The following is a 24,522-nucleotide window of genomic DNA, read 5'->3' as shown; positions in this document are numbered from 1 at the left end:
CTAAATGAACTTTAAGTCAAGAACAGTTTAAAAAAAAAAAAAAAAAAGATAGTCCACCTGTAATCCCAGCACTCCCAGCAATTTTTTTTTTTTTCTTTTTTTTTTGAGATGGAGTCTCACTCTGTCGCCCAGGCTGGAGTACAGTGGCGCGAGTCTCAGGAAGCTGAGGCAGGAGAATGGCTTGAACCCGGGAGGTGGAGGTTGCAGTGAGCCAGGATCGTGCTACTGCACTCCAGCCCGGGCAACAGAGCGAGACTCCATCTCAAAACAAACAAAACAACAACAAAAAAATACAAGTAGGTCATTATATAATAATAAAGGAGTCAGTTCAGAAAAAACATATAACAATTCTAAATATATATATACACCCAATATAGGAGCATCCAGATTCATAAAGCAAATATTCCCAAATATAAAGAGAGAGCTAGATTGCAATACAATAATAATTGGAGACATCAACAGCCCTTTCACAGCATTAGACAGATCATCTGGAAAGAAAATAAACAAACAAAAAACGTTGAATTTAAATTGGACTTTAGACCAAATGGACCTAAGAGACATTTACAAAATATTCTATCCAACAACTGCAGAATATACATTCTTTTCATCAGAACGCAGAACATTCTACAGGACAGACCACATGATAGGACACAAAACAAGTCTCAACATTTTTAAAAATCAAAATCATACCACGTGTCTTCTCAGGACACACTGGAATACAACTAGAAATCAACACCAAAAGGAACCCTGGAAGCTATACATATACATGGAAATTAAACAACATGTTCCTGAATGATCACTGGGTCAACAAAACAATTAAGACAGAAATAAAAAAATTCCTTGAAATAAGTAAAAAATGGAAACACACCATACCAAAATCAGTGAGATACAGCAAAAATGGTGCTAGGAGGGAAATTTATAGCAAAAGTTTCCTCACTAGGAGGAAATTTATGCTGCCATCCAGAAGGTAAAAAGTTATATAAACTATAAATCTAACAATGCACCTCAAGGAACAAAGCAACAACAAACCAAACAGAAAATTAGCAGAAGAAAAGAAGTACAAAAGGTCAAAGCAGAACTAAATGAAACAGTAAAAAAATCAATAAATATTGCAAAGGACCAACAAAACAAAAAGTTGGTTATTTGAAAAGATAAACAAAATTGATAAACCACTAGCTAGACTAACCAATAAAAGAGAAGACCCAAACAAATTAAATGAAAATGGAGACAATACAAACGAGACTACAGAAATAAAAAAGATGAGAGACTATTATCAACAACTTATAATGACAAACTGTAAAACCTACAGGAAATGGAAACATACAATGTACCAAGATTGAAACAGAAATAAATAGAAAACTTGAACATAATGAGTAGTGAGATTGAATCAATAAAAAGTCTCCTAGGTTAGGCGCGGTGGCTCACGCCTGTAATCCCAGCACTTTGGGAGGCTGAGGCAGGTGGATCACCTGAGGTCAGGAGTTCAAGACTAGCTTGGCCAACATGGTGAAAGCACCTCTCTACAAAAAATACAAAAAATTAGCCAGGAACGGTGGCGCGCCACTGTATTCCCAGCTACTTGGGAGGCTGAGGCAGGAGAATTCCTTGAACCTGGAAAGCGGAGGTTGCGGTGAGCCGAGATCATGCCACTACTGCACTCCAGCCTGGGAGACAGAGTGAGAGACTCCATCTCAAAATAAAAAAATTAAAAAAAAAAAAAAAAAAAAAAACAATAAAAAGTCTCCTAACATAGAAAAGACCAGGACCAGAAGGAGTAACAGCCGAATTCTATCAAACATACATAGAAGAACTAATATTAATCCTCCTGAAACTATTCTTACATCATCAAAGAGGAGGAACTTCTCCCTAACTCACTGCAAGACGCCAGCTTTACCCTGACAGTAAAACCAGTTAACGACACACACACATAAGAAAACTACAGTCCCATATTCCTGATGAACATGGATGCAAAATCTTCAACAAAGTAACTAGCAAACCAAACCCAACAGCACATCAGAAAGATAATATATCACGATCAGATGTAATTTATACCAAGGATGCAAGGATGATTCAACATATACAAATCAATAAATGTAATATATCATATCTACAAGATATAAGGAAAAAATATATAATCTCAATTGATGCAGAAAAAGCATTTGATAAAATTCAACATCCGTCCCAGGATTCAAACACTTAACAAACTAAGCATGGAGGGCATATACCTCAAAATAATACAGGCTACATACAAAAAACCCAAGCTAACATCACACGGAACAGGGGAAAAGTTGAAAGCCTTTCCTCTAGAAACTAGAATAAGACTTCTACCACTCCTATTCAACATATGACTAGAAGTCCTAGCCAGAGCAATCAGGCAAAGGAAAGAAATAAAAGGCATGCCAATTGGAAAAGAGGAAGGTGAAATTGTCTCTTTTTGCTTAAATGATCTTATATCTAGAAAAACCTAGACTCTACCAAGAAACTCTTAGATTTGATCAATGAACTCAGTTAAGTTGCAGGACAAAACCAATGTACAAAAATCAGTAGCGTTTCTATACATCAATAACAAATGAGTCATCTCATGCACATCCCAGGCTCATTGCTTTGAAGAATACTGTTAAAATGACCACATTGTCTAAAGCAATCTAGCAATTCAGTGCAATCCTAGCCAATCTCTAGAGATAATCAACAATTTGCCCTTGAGTGAGCTTTTCAAATGCAAAACAACCAACCCAGAATCCACACCTCCAAACACCTCCTTTACCAGGTTCTCTCTTTACCAGTTCTCTCCAGTATCCACCTGCTGTAATCACCCCGGGGCCATGTACAAGAGAGTTAACTAGGGACAGGTCCTCTGACCCAGAGCCCGCTGAAATTATTCAAACAAGCCAAGCTTAAGCCGGCTTACACTGCCTCAACCATTCCTTCCCACAGAAACCACAATAAAAGCTCCTGCCCATAGATTCCCCTCTCCTATTTGTCTCTTGACTGACCCCAGTGCTCCTCATGTAGCCCCCATGGTGTGGTGTGCCTCTCCCTCTTGTGAACTGTAACTACGTTTTTAACGGCAATTGTCTCTTAATATGTTAGCTTCACTATATTATTAGTTGTTAATAATAATAAAACCTATTAAAATAGGCTCCCATTTATTTATTTTTAGAGATAGTGTGTTGCTCTGTCACCCAGCCTCGAGTGCAGTGGCATGATCGTAACTCACTGTAACCTGGAGTTCCTGAGCTCAAGTGACCCTCCCATGTCAGCCTCCTGAGCAGCTACAGCTACAGGCAGGCAGACCTGGCAAATTTTTTTCAATTTCTTTTTTTGTAGAGACAGGGTCTCACTATGTCGCCAACACTGGTCATAAACTCCTGGGTTCAAGCGATCCTCTCATCTCAGCCTCCCAAACCACTAGAAGTACAGGCATGAACCTCTGCACCTGGGCCATTTATTCTTAAATTTTAGATATTAACCATGCAGTGCATATGAACATAGATATATGTCAAATATAAGCTGCTGATTCCTGTTAGTAGCCAAAAAAAGCTACCACAATATAAAGACACCAGAGGTGAGATTTAGTTTCTCCACATCTGGTCACTCAAAAGGTTCTGTAACAGATGATGAACTCATTGGGACTGCTTCCCAGAGAGACCTCATGAAATTGGTCTTCACAGCAGCTATAGTTATATTTTTATGAAGGTGATTAATTTGGTGCAGCTCTTGATCATTGAATAAATGGCCCCATGAAGCTGCTTCGAAGTTAATTTTGATAAAATTATTGGAAGCTGGAATACAGGCTGAGTATCCCTTATCCAAAAATGATTGGTACCAGAAGCATTTCAGATTTTGAATTTTTTTCAGCTTTTGGAACATATAATGCATATAATGAGATCTCTTGGGGACAGTGTCCAGGTCTTGGAGGTAATTTTACACAATATTTTAAATAATTTTGTGTGTGAAACAAAGTTTATGTACAATGATCCATGAGAAAACAAAGGTGTCACTATCTCAGCCACCCATGTGGATGATCTGTGGTTATTTAGCATCATCATCATTCCTGATTCTGAATTTATGATACCAATAAGCAATAATTTTCTTAACTTATTCACACATAAGAACTTAACAGTAAAAAAAATGACATGTCATTAAATAGTGAAAAATAATGTATGCAGTGCAGTATCACCAAAATACCAGTTACCAGCTTCTAAAAAACAGCAATAACTGGCCGGGCGCGGTGGCTCAATCCTGTAATCCCAGCACTTTGGGAGGCCAAGGTGGGCCGATCACGAGGTCAGGAGATCGAGACCATCCTGGCTAACACGGTGAAACCCCGTCTCTACTAAAATACAAAAAATTAGCTGGGCGGGGTGGCGGGCGCCTGTAGTCCCAGCTACTCGTGAGGCTGAGCCAGGAGAATGGCGTGAACCCGGGAGGCGGAGCTTGCAGTGAGCCGAGATCACGCCACTGCACTGGAGCCTGGCGACAGAGCGAGACTCCGTCTCAAAAACAAACAAACAAACAAAACAAACGGCAACAACTAACAATGGTAGGCTTTCAGTCTCCACCTATGATGCTGTGTTTTGATTAAAATGTTACTGTAGGCCAGGTGCGGTGGCTGTAATCCCAGTGCTTTGGAAGGCGGAGGCGCGTGAATCACCTGAGGTCAGGAATTTGAAAACAGACTGGCCAATGTGGTAAAACCCCATCTCTACTAAAAATACAAAAATTAGCTGGGCATGATGGAGGGCACCTGTAATCCCAGCTACTCGGAAGGCTGAGGCAGGAGAATCGCTTGAACCCCGGAGGCAGAATGTTGCAGTGAGCCAGATCACAACATTGCACTCCAGCCTGAGCAACAAGACTGAAACTGCGTCTCAAAAAAATAAAATAAAATAAAATAAAATAAAATAAAATAAAATAAAATAAAATAAAATAAATAAAAAAATAAAATAAAATAAAATAAAATAAAATAAAATAAAATGTTACTGTATACTGTATTTTATTTTTTTAGGTGAGAAGAAACGTAAGAAGCAGTTGTGGGACCAAGAAATGGGTTCTCTAGGGATGAGGAGGCATTCTGCTGGATGGCTCCTGTAGAATCATTTTTAATTGTTTCCTCCAAAGGCTAGGCACGGTGGCTCACGCCTGTAATCCCAGCCCTCTGGGAGGCTAAGGTGGACAGATCACTTGAGGACAGAAGTTCTAGACCAGCCTACCCAATATGGCGAAACCATGTCTCTACTAAAAATACAAAAATTAGCTGGGTGTGGTGGCGTGTGTCTATAATTCCAGCTACTCGGGAGGCTGAGGCAGGAGAATTGCTTGAACCCCAGAGATGGAGGCTGCCGTGAGCCTAGATTGTGCCACTGCACTCCAGCCTGGGAGACAGAGTGAGACTCTGTGTCAAAAAATAAATGAATACATAAAAATAAAATAAATGTTTCCTCCACGGTTATCTGCCTCATTAACAACAGTTTTTGTCTTATTAATCTAGCTTTGATTTTAGAATCTGACATGATTTCTTGTTCTGTTATGAATGCATGCTGCTACCATAGCTGAAGGGAGCTGGGAGGGTCTTTTTCCCTTGAGGATGTTGAATGAACTGTGTTGTACACCTGCGTTTTGACTGCAACCTGTCACAAGTCAGGTGTGGAATTTTCCACTTAAGGTAATCATGTCAGTAATCAAAAAATGTCAGATTTTAGAGCAGTCTGGATTTCAGATTATAGATGTTCAACCTGCTGAAATTCCATGAGATCTCCTGGGGAAGTCAGTACCAAACTAACTAAATGGTGATCCTCTCAAATAATGTCCTCAAAACAGTCTCAGATGTTTGAAAAAATGAGCATGTGTGCGTAATAATCACTCCTATTTGTCTACGATGATGAATCAGAGGAATAATTTCTTTCCAAATCTCTTCCAGGTATAACTTTTTATACTTTTCTGTGTTTTACTTTAAAAATAATGCCTTTTTAAAAAGAAAAAGACCACAAATACTGAAGAAAGCATCTGGCACATAAAATTCATTACTGAGGACTCTAACAAGATCAGTTGAGTGACCTGTAAATAGTGGTGGGCATATATACTTACTAAAGGAGTTTAGGAATCTGTGCCACAAGTAATACCAAACAACAAGCAATCTGTAAAATGAAGTAATTTCATGTCTAGTGGGTGGCCCAAAGCAGCAGTGTTTTGTCTATCTGGTTTCGCTGAGAAGGATTCCCCAAGTGCTGGCAATCATCCCATGTTATAAAGAAGTGATCTAAGTTGTGGATGTTCTTCTACAGCTCTATCATTCCAATTCCAGTAAATTCCATCATTTCTCAGATATAGTTTACTCTTTAATTCATAAATTTATAAGGTTTTAGAATGGGACAGAACCCCGGAAATAATTTTTTTTTTTTTTTGAGACAGAGTCTCACTCTGTTGCCCAGGCTGGAGTGCAGTGGCGCCGTCTCGGCTTACTGCCAGCTCTGCCTCCCAGGTTCACGCCATTCTCCTGCCTCAGCCTCCCGAGTAGCTGGGACTACAGGCACCCGCCACCATGCCTGGCTAATTTTTTTGTATTTTTAGTAGAGATGGGGTTTCACCTTGTCAGCCAGGATGTTCTCTATCTCCTGACCTCGTGATCCACCCGCCTCGGCCTCCCAAAGTGCTGGGATTACAGGCGTGAGCCACTGTGCCCAGTGAACCCTGGAAATAATTCTATCCAGTTCTTTCATTTTGCAGATAACTCCACAGAGATTAAACACCTTTTCTAATTCTATGCTGTTAGTCATTAGTTTAAGAAAAAAAAATAAATGAAATACATAAAGGTACATTGTCTTCATTATCACAAATTTATAATTTACACGAGGATAAGAATAGTTATAGGCTGGGTACAGTGGCTTACACCTATAATCCCAGCATTTTGTGAGGCCGAGATGGGGTAGATCACCTAAGGTCACGGATTTGAGACCAATCTGGCCAACATGGTGAAACCCCATCTCTACCAAGAATACAAAAATTAGCAAGGCGTGGTGGCGGACGCCTGCAATCCCAGCTGCTCAGGAGGCTGAGGCAGGAGAATCGCTTGAACCCAGGAGGTGGAGGTTGTAGTAAGCCAAGATTGTGCCCCTGCACTCTAGCATGAGTGACAGCATGAGACTCTGTCTCAAAAAAATAAAATAAAATAAAATAAAAAGGAGTAGTTATAATGTAAGGCATAATTTGCTACATTTTTGATACATTTTTAGAGAGTACCTAGGGTTGATAACCAACTGACATGATCAGGCCAGGCAACCTCCTCCATGTAGTATGTCACATTCTCAATGAGGCCTTCCCCAATCAAGCTATTTAAAAATGGTACCTTCCCTCCTCCTGTGCATCGCAATCTCCCATCCTAGTTTATTTTCTCCCCACCACTTATCGATATCTCATCTATTATCTATTTTACTTATCTGTTTTGTTTATTGCCTGTTTCCCCTACTAGAAAATAAACCTCTTGAATTTATGAAGACGGGTTTTTCTTTTGTTCACTGCTATATATTAAGCACAACAACAGTGCTTGGCTGCAGAACAGGCAACACCTAACTGCCAGGTAAATGAAGGAATACTAGTGACTTGTCTGTCTAATCTCTGCTTAATTTCAGGTCTTATATTTTCAAGTGGTTTGTTAGATGATTCACTCAAGAACTGTTTGAACACCAACCATGTACAAGGCACTCTCCTAGGTGACCTGGGGCTAATACTACCCCTCCTTCTCCCCTAGAGTAGACATTGTATGCATTTATATTCCCATAGCATGTACTCTACCATCAATTACCATGTATCACTGGTTTTGCACATACACTAGGTTGTAAGCTTCATAAAATTGAAAATTATCTTGTTCATCATTGCATTCTTAGAGACTAATACAATGCAAAGTATATAATATGCTTTTAACATACATGTATTTATTTATTTAAAAGTTTACATACAGTAAAATTCACTCTTTTTCTTAATTTTATGATTTTGGCCAAATGAATAGAGTTGTGTATCCAACACAACAACCAGTTCCATCCATGCAGGGGAACATAAAGAAGAAGCACAGCAAATGTACTGTTAAGCCACAAGACAACAGACAAATACCTCTAAAGTACTCAGGAGAAAAAAACCCAAAGAACCAAAACAGTCAACCAAGGATTCTATACCCCGAATGGTATCTTTCAAAACCAAAAATGAAATAAAGACTTTTAAGACCAAAATCATAGAAAAAGCTAAAAACTCCATTAAAAGCAGAACATCGGGCTGGGCACAATGGCTCACATCTGTAATCCCAGCACTTTGGGAGGCCAAGGCAGGATGACCGCTTGAGCCCAGGAGTGTGAGACCAGCCTGGGTCACATAGTAAAACCCCCATCTCTAAGAAAAAAATTTTTTTAATTGGAAAAAAAAAAAAAAAAAAGCAGGATTCACTAGAAAAAACAATAAGATTGGCTGAGTACAGTGGCTCATGCCTATAATCCCAGCACTTTGGGAGGCCAAAGTAGATGGATCACCTGAGCCCAAGAGTTCAAGACCAGCCTGGGCAACATGGCCAAAACCCATCTCTACCAAAAATACAAAAAATTAGCTGGGTGTGGTGGTGCGTGCCTGTGGTTCCAGCTATTCAGGAGGCTGAGGTGGGAGGATGACTTGAGCCTGAGAAGCAGAGGTTGCAGTGAGCCAAGTTTGTACCACTGCACTCCAGCCTCGGCGACAGAGTGACACTTCATCTCAAAAACCACACAAACAAACAAAAAACCCAAACAAACAAAAAAACCAATAGGATTGAGCAAATGAATAACTTTGTTGATATTTCTAGGGGCCAAGTTTCCCAATATGGAAGAAAGGATGTAGAAATGTGAAATGACAGTATGTACATAAACACACACACCCTATAAACTGGGGATAAGCTGGAGTAGAAATGGACGCCTTGGTGTACACTCACGGTTTTGTCAATATTTATAGTCATGTGTAGCTTAATGACAGGGATACTTTCTGATAAATGCATTGTCAGATGATTTCTTTCCTATAGGAACATCATACAGTGTACTTACACAAACCTAAATGGTACAGCCTACTGCAAACCCAGGCTATATGGTATGGCCTATTACTCCTAGGCTGTAAACCTATACAGCATTACTGTACTAAATGCTGTAGGCAGTTGTAAAACAATGTTAAATATTTGTGCGTTTAACATATCTAAACATAGGAAAGGTACAGTAAAATACAGTAATGTAAACATGAAACTACCTTTGTATATGCAGTCTGTCACTGATCAAAAAGTAGTTATGTGGCACATGACTATTAGTGCACATGAATATTATATGAATCATGATTTCTTATATACAGGTTGTGTGTGTGTGTGTATATATGTATAAATACATATTTTCTAGTACTGTTTGTTGAAAGAACCAAGAAGCAAAGACACTCCAATAGCAATGAACAGACCTAGTGTCAGATCTCAGTCTCTAATACCATTTCCCACTAAAAGAAACTCTGGTTCCTCAGAAAAATTGCTGAATCTACACCTAGGGCAGGACAGGTATATTGTAAGCCTGGAAAATCTTTAATGACAGAATATGAGGAAGTGCTCAAAAATATAATAAGGAATTAACACATGGATTCAGGAGCCAGCTTAAAGAGATTCCCTCTGATCAAATCCGGGATACTTTGAGCACCAAAATAAATAAGAAGAGATTATAAATCGTTGGAAAAAAAAGAAGAAATGAATGAATCCATACATATTATAAATATGGATACATATACATACATAGAGAATGGTGATGTATTTCTTAAGCATAATGCCAAATGCCTACTGAGAAATGTGGAAGAAGTGCTAGAGTTGAAAAATCATCATTTTACAAACATCACAGTAGTGAGTAGATAAGGCAAGAATCATCAGTAGATGCTAAATTGAGGAAGGAATATTAATAAAGAGTAGTAACTGTGTGGTCATCAAGTGTGTCCCCACAGATTGCATATTAGAGCCAAGGGAGAAAAAATTAGTTATCATACAGTAGCAGAAATGTTAACAGTTTCATTGAGTGAAAAACTTAGTAAGTATCAACTATGAGGGACAGCTATGCTGAGAAGGACAAAATATCATCTATGCAGAATTTGCCTAAGAAGGCATAGCCTCAACTGATCACAATATAAGATCAAAGGCAAAATAAGAAATATTTTATTGGGGGAAAAAAGTAGAAAGAAAAAGAAACAAATGTGGAAAGAACTTTTGTTTTTAGAGACAAGTCTTGCCCTGTGGCCCAGGCTGGAATGCAGTAGCATGATCATAGCTCACTGCAGCCTCAAATGATCCTCTTGCCTCAGACCCTCAGGTAGCCAGAACTACAGGAATGGACCACTATGCCAGGCTAATTTTTTTTTTTTTTTAACTTTTTGAAGAGATGGTCTCCTGCAGTACCCTCAGGCTTACTAGGGTGGGGAAAAACTCCACCCTGGTAAATTTGTGGTCAGACTGGTTCTCTGCTCTTGAATCCTGTTTTCTGTTGTTTAAGATGTTTATCAAGACAATATGTGCACCACTGAACATAAACCCTCATCAGTAGTTCTGCTTTTGCCCTTTGCCTTGTGATCTTTGTTGGACCCTTATTAGTAGTTCTGCTTTTTGCCCTTTGAAGCATGGGATCTTTGTACCCACTCCCTGTTCTTACACCCCCTCCCCTTTTGAAACCCTTAATAAAAACTTGCTGGTCTGAGATTCAGGCGGGCATCACGGTCCTACCGATATGTGATGTCACTCCTGGTGGCCCAGCTGTAAAATTCCTCTCTTTGTACTCTTTCTCTTTAATTCTCAGATGGCCAACACTTATGGAAAATAGAAAGAACCTACATTGAAATATTGGGGGTGGGTTCCCCTGATAGGGGACACAGCTGTAAAGAAACACAGGTCTTTCCAACTTTTTTTCAGTTAAAGTGGTATAAAATGGATTTGCAATGACACATGTGGTGGCTCATGCCTGTAATCCCAGCACTTTGGGAGGACAAGGCAGGAGGACAGCAAGAGTGCAGGAGTTCAAGACCAGCCTGGGCAATACAGTAAGACCCCTTCCTTTAGCATTTTTAAGTGGATAGGATGGATAATCAAGTGGATAGGATAACCCACTACTCAGCCTCTTTCCCCAGCCACCCCTATCATTGATCAGTGGGCCCATGAACAAAGTAAAGTGGCCATGGTGGCAGGGATGAAGGTTATGCATGGCTCACCAACAAGGACTTCCACTCACCAAGGCTGACAGGGCCAATTTGCCAGCAGCAGAGACCAACACTGAGCCCCTGATATGGCAGCATTCCTTGGGGTGATCAGCTGGCTACCTGGTGGCAGGTTGATTATATCGGGCCTATTCCATCATGGAAAGGGCAGAGGTTTGTACTCACTGGAGTAAGCGTCCTCACTTACTCCGGATATGGGTTTGCTATACTGCACGCAATGCTTCTGCCAAGACTACCATCTGTGGACTCATGGAATGCCTTATCCACCGTCATGGTATGCCACACAGCATTGCCTCTGATGAAGGCACTCACTTTACAGCTAAAGAAGTATAGCAGTGGGTGCATGCTCATGGAATTCACTTGTCTTACCATGTTCCCCATCATCCTGAAGCAGCTTGATTGACAGAATGGTAGAATGGCCTTTTGAAGTCACAATTACAATGCCAACTATGTGGCAATACTTTGCAAGGCTGTGGCAAAGTTCTCCAGAAGGCCATGTACGCTCTGGACCAATATGTGGTACTGTTTCTTCCATAGCCAAGATTCATGGGTCCAGGAATGAAAGGGTAGAAATTGAAGTGGCACCACTCACCATTACCCCTAGTGATCTACTGGCAAAATGTTTGCTTCCTGTTCCTGTGACATTACATTCTGCTGGCCTAGAGGTCTCAGTTCCAGAGGGAGAAACGCTGCCACCAGGAGACACAACAAAGATCCCACTAAACTAGAAGTTAAGATTGCCACCTGGACACTTTGTGCTCCTCCTACATTTAAGTCAACAGGCTAAGAAGGGAGTTACAGTGTTGGCTGGGGTGACTGACCCAGACTATTGAAATGAAATCATTCTGCTACTTCACAATGGAGATAAGGAAGAGTATGCATGGAATACTGGAGATGCATCAGGGCTTCTTAGTATTACCATGCCCAGTGATTAAGGTTAACAGGAAACTACAGCAGCCCAATCCAAGAAGGTAGTCATCCATACCAGCTATGACCACGTGACCAGCTGCAGAAACAGGCATTGTAATTGTCATGAGTACTTCCTTCTCCTTTCATTAAAAACATATTTGTGCATATATACACTCGTATTAAGAACGTATCTTCATTTTATTTCCTTTTTCCTTTATCACTGTGACATACGATTTATTGACTTCATATCAGCATTTAAGTATTGTTAACTTTATGTAATAGTATTTGGGTTGGGGATTGGTGAGTTTCTGGTTTTATGAAGGATAGTTGTATAATGTTAGGCATAATTATGATTATTATTACCTTTATTTGAAGATTGTGTATGATCTTAGGAGATGTGTATGGGTTCAAGTTGACAAGGGGTGGACTTGTCATGGTTAATACTAAGTGTCAACTAGATTGAAGGATACAAAATATTAATCCTGGTTGCCTCTCTGAGGGTGTTGCCAAAGGAGATTAACATTTGAGACAGTGGGCTGGAGAAGGCACTCACCCTTAATCTGGATGGGCACCATCTAATCAGCTGCCAGTGAATATAAAGCAGGCAGAAACATGTGAAAAGGTGAGACTGGCCTAGCCTCCCAGCTTATATTTTTCTCCCATGGTGGATGCTTCCTGCCCTTTAATATTGGACTCCAAGTTTTTCAGTTTTGGAACTCAGGCTGGCTCTCCTTGCTCCTCAGCCTGCAGACAGCCTATTGTGGGACCTCGTGATCACGTGAGTGAATATTTAATAAACCCTCATACACACACACACACACACACACACACACACACAGGCTTTAAGCAACAGGCTTGAGAGAAAAGGCCCTGTCTTCTCTCAATGGGACAGATTCACAGAAATATCTTCGGTTTTTTGGTTTTGGTTTTGTTTTTTCAGATAGTGTCTTGCTCTGTCACCCAGAGGAATGCAGTGGCACAGTCTTGGTTGACTGCAACCTCTGCCTCCCCGGTTCAAGCGATTTTTGTGCCTCAGCCTCCCGAGTGGCTGGGAATACAGGCACCTGCCACCACACCCAGCTAATTTTTGTATTTTTAGTACAGATGCGGTTTCTCCATGTTGGTCAGGCTTGTCTCCAACTCCTGACCTCAGGTGATCTGCCCACCTTGGCCTCCCAACGTGCTGGGATTGCAGGTATGAGCCATGGCTCATGGCCAGGACTATCTTATATAGATGGTGCAAATAAAGCTTACATACGTGGTGATTTAAAAAAAAAAAAAAAAAGGAAAAAAGAAAAAGAAATTCTGACTTATGCCACGTGGATGAACCTTGACAACATTATGCTCAGTGAAATAAGCCAGTCAAAAAAGGCAAATACTGGCCAGGAATGGTGGCTCATGCCTGTAATCCCGGCACTTTGGGAGGCCGAGATGGCCAGATCACCTGAGGTCAGCAGTTCAAGACCAGCCTGGCCAACATGGCAAAACCCCATCTCTACTAAAAATACAAAAATTAGCTGGGTGTGGTGGCGGATGCCTGTAATCTCAGCTACTTGGGAGGCTGAGGCAGGAGAATTGCTGGTGAGGTGGAGGTTACAGCGAGCCAAGATCACGCCATTGCACTCCAGTCGGGCAACAGAGCGAGACTCTATCTAAAGAAAAAAGACAAATATTATATGATTCCACTTATATGAAGTACTTAGAGTAATCAAAATTACACAGACAAAAAGTAGTATGGTGGTTGCTAGAGGATGGGGAGAGGGAGGAAGTGGGAGTTATTGTTTATGGGTACAAAGTTTCTATTTTTTTGAGATAGAGTCTCACTCTGTCACCCAGGCTGGAGTGCAGTGGCTGCTATCTTGGCTCACCACAACCTCTGCCTCCCAGGTTCAAGCAATTCTCCTGCCTCAGTCTCCCAAGTAGCTGCGACTATAGGCACGTGCCACCATGCCTGGCTAACTTTTGTATTTTTAGTAGAAACAGGAGTTCACCATGCTGGATTTGAACTCCTGACCTCGTGATCTGCCCACCTCAGTCTCCCAAAATACTGGTATTATAGGTGTGAGCCACCACACTTGGCCAAAGTTTCTGTTTTAAAAGAGGAAAGAGTTACATTGATGGATAGTGGTGATGGTTGTACAACACAATGAATGTATTTACTATTATGGAAGTGTACTCTTTAACATGGTTGAGTTGGTAGATTTTGTAAGATTTTGCCAAATTAAAAAAATAGGAAAACAAATTAAATAATCTAAAGGAAGGCAAGAAAGGGCAGTAGAACAAAAAAACCAAGTAGATTCACTGAAAACAAAGAACATAAAATAATAGTTGAATTAACACAAAGCTGCATAAGCATGTACTTTACAGGGAACACTGGAGATTATGTGTTAAAAGTCAGTCTAATAACTATTTTAAAAAGTATTTTAACATGTGAAAAAAATTGTTTTCCAAAGCGTATGGGCCTATAAAGAGGAGAAATTAGTTCATTCGCGCTTAAAGGCCACAGTGACATGATACTTCGTTCTCCATCAAACAAGTGGGCAAAAAATAAACTCTTACTCATGTGATGAGGGAGTAAGCCATGAAAATAATCTTAAAAGCTATGATGACTCAAGTTTAAACACACACATACAGAGGAAAAGACTGTTCTTTTACAGTGAACTTTAAAAGATTCACAATTCCTCCATTCTTCCATTTGCATCTTCATAAAGGATACTGTACTACAGCACATAAGAGTTTTCCATACAGAAAGAAATTTCGTGTGTGGGTGTGGGTGTTGGCTCTCACAGCGGTAAGAATGACTGTAATTTATCTATTTTTCCTAAGCAAAGTCCAAACTTCACTAAATCTAAAACAGATGTCATGGATTTCTTTCATAAAATGTTGGCAGTAACCCACTTCAATTTCAACTGAAGTAGTCAGGAAACAAAAATAACTCCAAATGTCTCCTTCTCAAGTATAAAGCGAACATAAAGATAAATTTAGGATAAAAATTCCAAAATTTTTTTCTAACAATAAATTCCTGGGACTATTACATCTAAAATTAGGTGACCATCAGAAATTAATTCAGAAAAATATTAACAGTCATTCTCACACATTACTGGTGGGAATACAAAACAGTATGGTTATTCTGGAAAATGGTTTGGCAGTTTATTGTAAATTTAAACATACTCTTACATGACTCAGCAATTCCACCTCTGGTTACGTATCCTAGAGAAAACTTATATTCATACAAAAACCTCCAGTGAATGTTCACAGCAGCATATACATGTGTGTTTGTGTACATAACATACATATTTATAGCATATGAATGTAGCGGCATGAATGCACAGTGTATGTGTGTGTGTATATATATACACATATATAAAGATAATATATATGTGTGCATATATGTTATATACACACACACATATATATGAAGATTGTATATATATTATCTTTATATATATGTGTGTGTGTGTGTATATATATATACAGGAGATCGAGACAATCCTGGCCAACATGGTGAAACCTCGTCTCAACCAAAAATACAATAATTAGCTGTGGGTGGTGGTGCGTGCCTGTAATCCCAGCTACTTGGGAGGCTGAGGCAGGAGAATCACTTGAACCAGGGAGTCGGAGGTTGCAGTGAGCTGATATCACGCCACAGCACTCCAGTTTGGTGACAGGGCGAGACTCCATCTCAAAAAAAAAAATGTATATATAACTATAATATGCTATATTCACCAAAAACTGAAAATAACCCAGATATCCTTCAATCGGTAAATGAATAAACAAACTCAGTTACATCCATACAAGGAAATATGAAAACACAAGAAATAAAAAGCATTAAAAGCAAGATAAAGATGTCCTTAAATGGGCTCACTGGCAAACAGTACTTCAACAGAGGAAAGACTCTACTAAGTTGCAGACAGGTTAATAGAAATTATCCAAACTGAAATACAAAGAAAAAAAGGCATGAGAGAAATAGAGGTGAGCATCCAAATGCTGGGACAATATGTCAAATAGTCTAACTTATGTGTCATTAGAATGACACGGGGCAAAATAAATACTTTAAAAGACATGGTTGATAATTTTCACACAAATATACCCTAAACATAGCACAAACTACAAAAATGCAAAATTAAGAGAAAGATTTAAGGCTGTCCCAAGCACACACACACAAGACACACTAATACAGAAAAATAAAGATAACAATCACTGCAGACTTTTTGTCACAGCCTATGCAATCCAGATTATGAATGAGTATGTTTAAATACATATATTTTTTAAAAACCTGTCTACTCAGAATTCTATGGCCAGCAAAAATATCTTTCAAAAAAATGAAGGCAAAATTAAGACCTTTCCAGAGAAACAAAAGCTGACAGATATTATGGCCAACAGACCAGCACAGCAAGAAATTTTAAAGGGTCAGGTGCGGTGGCACACGCCTGTAATCCCAGCAGTTTGGAAGGCTGAGGCGGGTGGATCACCTGAGGTCAGGAGTTTGAGACCAGCCTGATCAACTCCGTTTCTACTAAAAACACAAAATTAGCCGGGTGTGGTGGTACACACCTGTAGTTCCAGCTACTTGGGAGGCTGAGGCAGGAAATTCACTTGAACCCAGGAGGCAGAGGTTGCAGTGAGCTGAGATTGGGCAAAAAGAGTGAAATTCTGTCTCAAAAAAAAAGTTAAAGGAAGTTCTCAAGGAAGAAGGAGCATAGCATTTAGAAATCTGAATCAACATAAAGAAATGAAGAATGTTGGAAATGAAAACATGCAGATAAATATACAAAAACATGTTTTATCAGCCAGGCATGGTGGCTCACACCTGTAATCCTGGCACTTTGGGAGGCCATAGTGGATCATTTGAGGTCGGGAGTTCAAGACCAGCCTGGTCAACGTGGTGAAACCCTGTCTCTACCAAAAATGCAAAAAAAGAAAAACCAAAAAAAAAAAGAAAGAAAGAAAATTAGCTGGGCATGGTGGCTGGATGCCTGTAATCCCAGCTACTCAGGAGGCTGAGGCAAGAGAATTGCTTGAACTTGGGAGGCGGAGGTTGCAGTGAGCCAAGATCATGCCATTCCACTCCAGCCTGGATGACAGAGTAAGACTCTACCTCAAAAACACAAAACAAGTTTTGACTTATTTTTAATTGCTTTAAAAAATAATTGACAGTCTACGGCAAAAATAGTAACAATGCCCTGAGACATTTGAAACATGTAAAAGTATATGACAATTGTATGACAATAATAATACAACAGTTGAAGGAAAATAAATGGAAAGTATAATGTTGTTCTTATAGTACATGTGAAATGTGTACTATTTAAAGTGAAGGTAGACTGTGATAAGGGAAGATCAAGGTAGAAGCAAGAGTCAATAAAATAATGACTAAATATTTTTCAAAACCTAAAGATACCAATCCTGTCTGAAAAACTACAGATCTATAATGAAAAACTAAAAATAAATTCATAAGTAGGCATATAACATTTAAATTGCATAACATCTGAGATAAAGAAGAAAGAAACTCCAAGAGAAGTAACTTACACAAGGTAATTGAATCTAGACTAAAATCCAGGTCTTCCGACCTATGTTCAGTACCCTTTCTAAAATACCAGTCACTCTCCACAAAATGGGAACCCAGTCTAAAAAACTGACCAAAAAGCTGAGATTAAATATTTATTAAGTAACTATAATATGCTCATTACTACAGGAAGAGAGATATCTCACTATTCTTCCTTTTGTATTTCCAAATAGCAGATGCTACTTCCAAACCATGGTCTGAACAAAAGGAAATAGGTGATCTCTGCCATGATACAACACTTTCTTGGTATTCTCCCTACTTCTCAAACAGTTCCTTTTCTAATTCCTGTGCAGGATCCTTCCCTTCTATTCAGTCAGTATATTTTAGAATTCCTCAAGGCTCAGTTCTGGGGCCTTTTCTACTTTCACTCTATATTCCTTCATAGGCAATCTCATTCCTGCTCAAGGTTTTAATTCCTACCCAATAGAAGATAATTCCAGTGTTCTATATCTCCCACCCCCACCTCTTCTGTGCTGCCTCTTTCTCATTTTTATTTCAGTGTTTTCAAAGGCACTCAAGTCCCATATGTCCAAAATAAAGTCATAATCTCACCTGACAATGGTCCTCTTCCAACCTTCCCTTAACAGCAGACAGAACCACTATAATCAAAGAGTCATCCCCTGTGAATGACCTCTAATCCCTTTTACTCAAGCAATCCCATGCCCACTGATTTTTGCTTCCAAATTATCCCCCAAATCCATCTAGCTAAGTACCATCATTTCAGTCCAAACTACAAACTTCTCTTGCCTGAACAGTTTTAAAAGACTAGTCATTGACTCATTTGTATCAATGATTGCACCCCTTCATTCCATTTCCCTATAGCATCCAGAATAATTCTTTCTAGGATGCCACACTTTTGCTTTCCTCAGGCCCTGCTCAAAACTTTTCAATAGTTTCACTTGGTCCTGGGACTGTAATAAAACTCTTTATACCAAATTCCTGGTAGTATGGACCTCATCTAATTTCCTAGCCTCATCTTACACCATTCTCCTAGGCTCTTGCCTCCACCTGCCACTGTGGTCCTGTGTCAACTGCTCACAGATGCTGTGCTCCCTGCTGGCACAATGCTCAGCAAAGTTATGCCCTCTTTGTTAGTTCACACCTACTCATTTTTCCGATGTCAGCTCAAGCTTCAGGAAATGATATCATGTTCTCTTTGCTGGTCAAATTCCTGATAAACACTTTGGGAGGCTAAGGCAGGAGGACTGCTTAAGCGTAGGAGTTTGAGACCAACCTGGGCAACATAGTGAGACCCCATCACTAATTTAAAAACAAAATATAGAAATAATAAAAAGCAAAAATTCCTGATATACACTTCAACAGCATTATGTAACTCTCCTCTGTAGCATGGCCATAATTTTATATTTACTTCTGCCATTATTTGATTAATATCTGACTTCTCCACTAGACTGTCAATCCCATGAGGACTGAAGATTGTATCTTTTGTTTGCTCACATTTTAATACCCAGCACATAGTGAATGTGCAATAAATATAAACTAAATGAAAGAATGATGGATATAGAGAATACGGGCTTAAATATAAGCCACAATAGTGGTGTTATGCTTTCAGAGAAGACCTACTTACTTACTAAGAAAAGGAAAAGGTAAACTTAAAACTGTAAAGTGTAAATTTACTTTTTTTCTCTAAAAAAGTTTGTTAAATAGCTTACCTAGACACAAATTCACTTAATTCTGAGCATTCTGTGGGCTCCATTATTATGTTGAGGTCAGTAACAGCAGAAGATAATCTCTCCTTATTCTAAAATAAAGATAAAAATTTATGTATCAAAGCATGGTAAACTTCAAAAAGACAAAAATACTTTTGAAATATGCAAAATGAAATGCCACCAAATAAAAGGAAACAGTAATCAAGAAATGAAACCAAAAATATTGGTTATTAAAAGAATGAAGTCAGATCCTTATTCTATAACAAAAACCAAAATGAACTCCAAATGAATTACTTACGTAAATTAAACACTGAAACAATAAAATATGAGGAGAAAATACAAACTTTTAATTTATTAAGTGAAGAAAGACTTTCTAAGCAAAATTAGAAAAAATTAGCAAATACGATTAAATAAAAACACAAAATAGCAAAGTAAAAAAATGACTAAATTATAATAAAAGAGAAGCAATAAACTGAGCTAAATATTTACCCTAAACGTGACAAAGGGATATGGAAAAGGAAAAGGATATGAACTAAAAATTCAGAAGTGAAAACAATTTACATGTACGAAAATGTTCGATCTCAAGCAGGCATGGTCGCTCATGCCTATTAGCACTTTGGGAGGCTGAGGTGGGCGAATCACCTGAGGTCAGGCATTTGAGATCAGTCTGGCCAAAATGATGAAACCCTGTCTCTACTAAAAATACAAAAAATTAGTTGGGCGTGGTGGTGGGCGCCTGTAATTCCAGCTACTTGGGAGGCTGAGGCAGAAGAATCGCTTGAATCCCGGAGGCAGAGGTTGCAGTGAGCCGAGATCGCGCCACTGCACTCCAGCCTGGCGACAGAGCAAGACTTCTGTCTCCAAAAAAAAAAAGAAAGAAAGTTCAATCTCGCCAGTAATAACTGTAAATTAAAACAACAAGATAAGATGCCCTTTTGTTTTTTGGAGACCGAGTCTCACTCTGTTGACAGGCTGGAGTGCAGTGGCGCGATCTCGGCTCACTGCAACCTCTGCCTCCCGGATTCAAGCGATTCTTCTGCCTCAGCCTCCCCAGTAGCTGGGACTACAGGCGCCCGCCACCACATCCAGCTAATTTTTGTATTTTTAGTAGAGATGGGGTTTCACCCTGTCGGCCAGGATGGTCTCAATCTCTTGACCTCATGATCCCCCAGTCTCTGCCTCCCAAAGTGCTGGGATTACAGGCGTGAGCCACTGCACCTGGCGGACAAGATGCCATTTCTACCTATAAAATGAGCAAAGACTAAAAATGTTAATCCTAGTAAATGTACTGAAACCTAGCATAACCCTTTTAGAAATCACTGTGACAACGCATATCTTAAAGATATTCCTAATCTCTGTCCCAGTAATTTAACTTCTGAGAATCTATCCTTAAGCACTGTAATGAGAAATGAAGACAAAGATCTATGAATAAATATATTCATAACAGTACTACTTATCACAGAAAACAAAAACAACTGTATACTCAGTGATGGGGATTGTTAAACTATTTTGATCTGCAGATTCAGGTTTTCCCTTTTACTTTAGTAAAATTTCTTCTATTATGTATTTGCCTATAATTTCTCTTTACTTTTTTTGCTATTCTTGTTTTTGGAAAAATCATATATTGGCTCTCCATTGTCTGTCTTCTAGATTTATTATCTTCCTTTCAATTGCTCTCACAGATGAGTTTTCTCAAGCATATCCTCCATATTCAATTCCCTTATACTGATAATGTAGCTTTCAGTACTATAATCATTTCATTCTTTTCTTTTTCTCTCAGCTTTCTTTTTCTCTTACTCAATTTTCTTTATACTTTGAGAGTCAGAACAGCTTTTATATAGCATGCTCTTTTATTTCCTGGATTAACTATTCTTAATTGAATTTGTCTGCATTTCCTTAACTTCCTTTCTTTTTATGTTAGCATTTTTGCCGTGATTTTAAATCACATTGCCCGATATGATGATGAAAGAACTCCGTTCCATCTTTTTTTTTTTTTTTTTTTGAGACGGAGTCTCGCTCTGTTGCCCAGGCTGGAGTGCAGTGGCTCAGTCTCGGCTCACTGCAAGCTCTGCCTCCCGGGTTCACGCCATTCTCCTGCCTCACCCTCCCAAGTAGCTGGGAATACAGGCACCCGCCACCACGCCCGGCTAATTTTTTGTATTTTTAGTAGAGATGGGGTTTCACCGTGTTAGCCAGGATGGTCTCGATCTCCTGACCTCATGATCCACCAGCCTTGGCCTCCCAAAGTGCTGGGATTACAGGCATGAGCCACCACACCCGGCCCTGTTCCATCTTTGTGCTCTGAACTCTGTGGCTCCTATTTGTTACAAACAGCAGTAAATCCAGCAATTTTTGCTATTTCCTAAGACTACAGTGAGTGGAAACTCCTTGACTCTCTTTCTCATTTCTCTAGATACTATCTGACTGCCCCTTAATATGCTGAGCTGTTGGAGAAAGAGATACTGATGGCTTACAGTCACTGCTTAGTTTTTCATCTACTTGAGGGAAGGATAGAAATTACCAGAAGGTGCAGTTCAAGTAAGCTCTCTGTGGGCATCCTACCACCATTTCTAATCAACACATGAATTCCAGAAGCACTCTTACAACTCAATTTTTAAAAAGATAACCCAATTTAAAACTGGGCCAAAGATCTGAATAGACAAGTCTCCAAAGATGATACACGAATGGTCAATAAGCACATGAAAAGATGCTCAACATCATTAGTCGCCATCAGGTAGTTCCATTTGACCTGGTAATTCCACTCCTGGTTATACATCCCCACAAAACGAAAACTCAAGTCCACTTAAAAACTTGTACACAGGGCTGAACATAGTGGCTCATGTCTCTGATCCCAACACTTTGGGAGGCTGAGGCAGGATTACCTGAGCTCAGAAGTTCAAGACCAGCCTGGGCAATACAGTGAGACCCATCTCTACAATGATAAATGCCAAAGTGGGGCTGGGCCTTGAAAACATTATGCTAAGTAAAAGAAGCCAGACAACATAGACCACATATTATATAACTCTATTTCTATGAAATGTCCAAAATAAGCAAATCCATAGAGAGAAAACTGGTTCTTTGTGGTTGGGTGAAAGAAGGGGGAATTGAAGGGTGACAGGTAAAGAATATAGGGTTTCTTGGCTGGGAGCGGTGACTCACACCTGTAATACCAGCACTTTGGGAAGCCGAGGCGGTCAGGAGTTGGAGACCATCCTGGCCAACATGGGGAAACCCCATCTCTACTAAAAATACAAAAAATTAGCTGGGCGTGGTGACGGGCGCCTGTAATCCCAGCTACTTGGGAGGCTGAGGCAGGAGAATCGCTTGAACCTGGGAGGCGGAGGTTGCAGCGAGCCGAGATCGCACCACTGCACTCCAGCCTCCACAACAGAGCAAGACTCGGTCTCGAAAAGAGTAACAATAATAATAATAAATAACAAACTTGTGAAACAAAGCTTGTATTCCAAATAAATTATATCTTTAAAAAAACACTGAACTATACACTTTAAACTGGTAAGTTATATGGTATGTGAATTATATCTCAATAGAACTGTTACCAGAAAAAAAAAAGAGAGGAAAGAAACGAAAAGGAAAGAAAAAGTCTCAGGGGCACATCTGGTCTCTTGGTCAGGTATGTGTAGATACATGTTAGATTTCAGCTTTTCACCCATTAGGATAGGCAAAAAAAATTTTTTTGTTTGGGTTATAGAATCCTGTTTAACAACTCAAAAGCTGACTTCAAAATATTGTTTTTCCACCTCTCCCCTGCTTGTGGTACTGCTAACTAGGTCAATTCTCCCCAGTTGGTAAATACGGGAAGAGACCTTATAAACAATCTGACCTCAAAGCCCCTACATGAGTCTCAGCAGCACATTCCTTTCTACTATGGTCCATTTAAGCCCACAGTTCTCATTCTCCTCTACAACTGAAGGATCATGGGTAGAGATCTTTAGGAAAAGGGTGCCATTAAGTTGGTCCTTTTTTTTTTTTTTTTTTTTTTAAGACAGAGTTTTGGTCTATTGCCCAGGCTGGAATGCAGTGGTTCAATCACAGCTCATTGTGACCTTGAATTAGTGGGCTCAAGCAATCCTCCTGTCTCAGTACCTCCCAAGTGGCTAGGACTATATAGCCACCAAGCCTGGCTAATTTTTTTTTAATTAAAAAAAATTTTCTTTTTTAGAGACAAGGTCTCGCTATGTTGCCCAGGCTGGCTTCTAATTCCTGGGCTCAAGCTATCCTCCTGCCTTGGCTTCCCTCAGTGCTGGGATTATAGGCGTGAGCCATTGTGGCCAGCCTAACTTTGTAAAACTTATAAACCCCTTATGAAGCACCCTGTATCGGATTTCAGTGTTTAGAATCAAATGTCATTAATCTCAAACAGATTTCCTTTGGAGCCTGTGATAATGGAATTGTATTCTCTTCCATTTAAAAAATTGCTTATTTTTTGAATAATTTTGTTCATTTCATTGGGACAGAAGTTATGGAAACATACTTAACCTGCCACTTTCCCCACAAACTCCTACCCATCTAATTGACTATATTGCTTGGATTATGGAAAGCTGATAAATGTTAATTCTGATGGCCTTACAACTCTTCACAAATGTAGTACTAAGAACACCAGAAAGTAAATCTGGCCAACAGAGCTCTATGTCCCAACCACCTTGGACAACAAGAGCTGCACCAACATGAGTAATCATTCAAACTCTCTGGATCCATTTACTTATAAAATAACAGGGTTGACCCAGACAAACTATAAATCATCATTGTGTTCTAACATTCTATTAACATGATTTGAGGTCATGTTTAGTTCAAATATTATATTAATATAACTTTATTACAACAATATTCTGTAAATTGAGGGTTTTACTATTTAGATTACTTTTTAATTTTCAGATAGCTAAACCTCTCCCTCTAGTGGAAATTTTATTTTTAAAAAATGTTTTAGAACACACAAGGTTGCTCTTTTTTTTTTTTATCAGTCTTCACAGTAAAAATGTAAAACTGTGCTCAGCATGTAAAATGGTAAAACTATTTTAGAAGGCAATTTGCCACTATCAATCAGAATTTATAAGTTTCCTTTGACCCCGCAATTCTACTAGGTATGTTCCTAAAGGCATACATACACAAGTTGGTATAGAATATGCTAGAATT

The 24,522-nt window shown here is 39.4% G+C and overlaps 1 protein-coding gene across 3 annotated transcripts in view; it reads right to left on the bottom strand.

The window, feature by feature from the left end:
- The window catches only part of CENPP (centromere protein P), a 280,354-nt gene that overhangs the window by 237,784 nt on the left and 18,048 nt on the right, over positions 1 to 24,522 (bottom strand). For all 3 annotated transcript variants that reach the window (XM_010375099.2, XM_030920359.1, XM_030920360.1), the window contains one exon: positions 19,375 to 19,463. In XM_010375099.2, the coding sequence (XP_010373401.2) occupies positions 19,375 to 19,463 (89 nt within the window). The remainder of the gene's footprint in view (positions 1 to 19,374; positions 19,464 to 24,522) is intronic.

Source organism: Rhinopithecus roxellana, chromosome 16 (assembly GCF_007565055.1).
Source record: "Rhinopithecus roxellana isolate Shanxi Qingling chromosome 16, ASM756505v1, whole genome shotgun sequence".
NCBI lineage: Eukaryota > Metazoa > Chordata > Mammalia > Primates > Cercopithecidae > Rhinopithecus > Rhinopithecus roxellana.
Note: the sequence above shows the minus strand (reverse complement) of the source record. Positions and strands in the feature narration are given on the sequence as shown.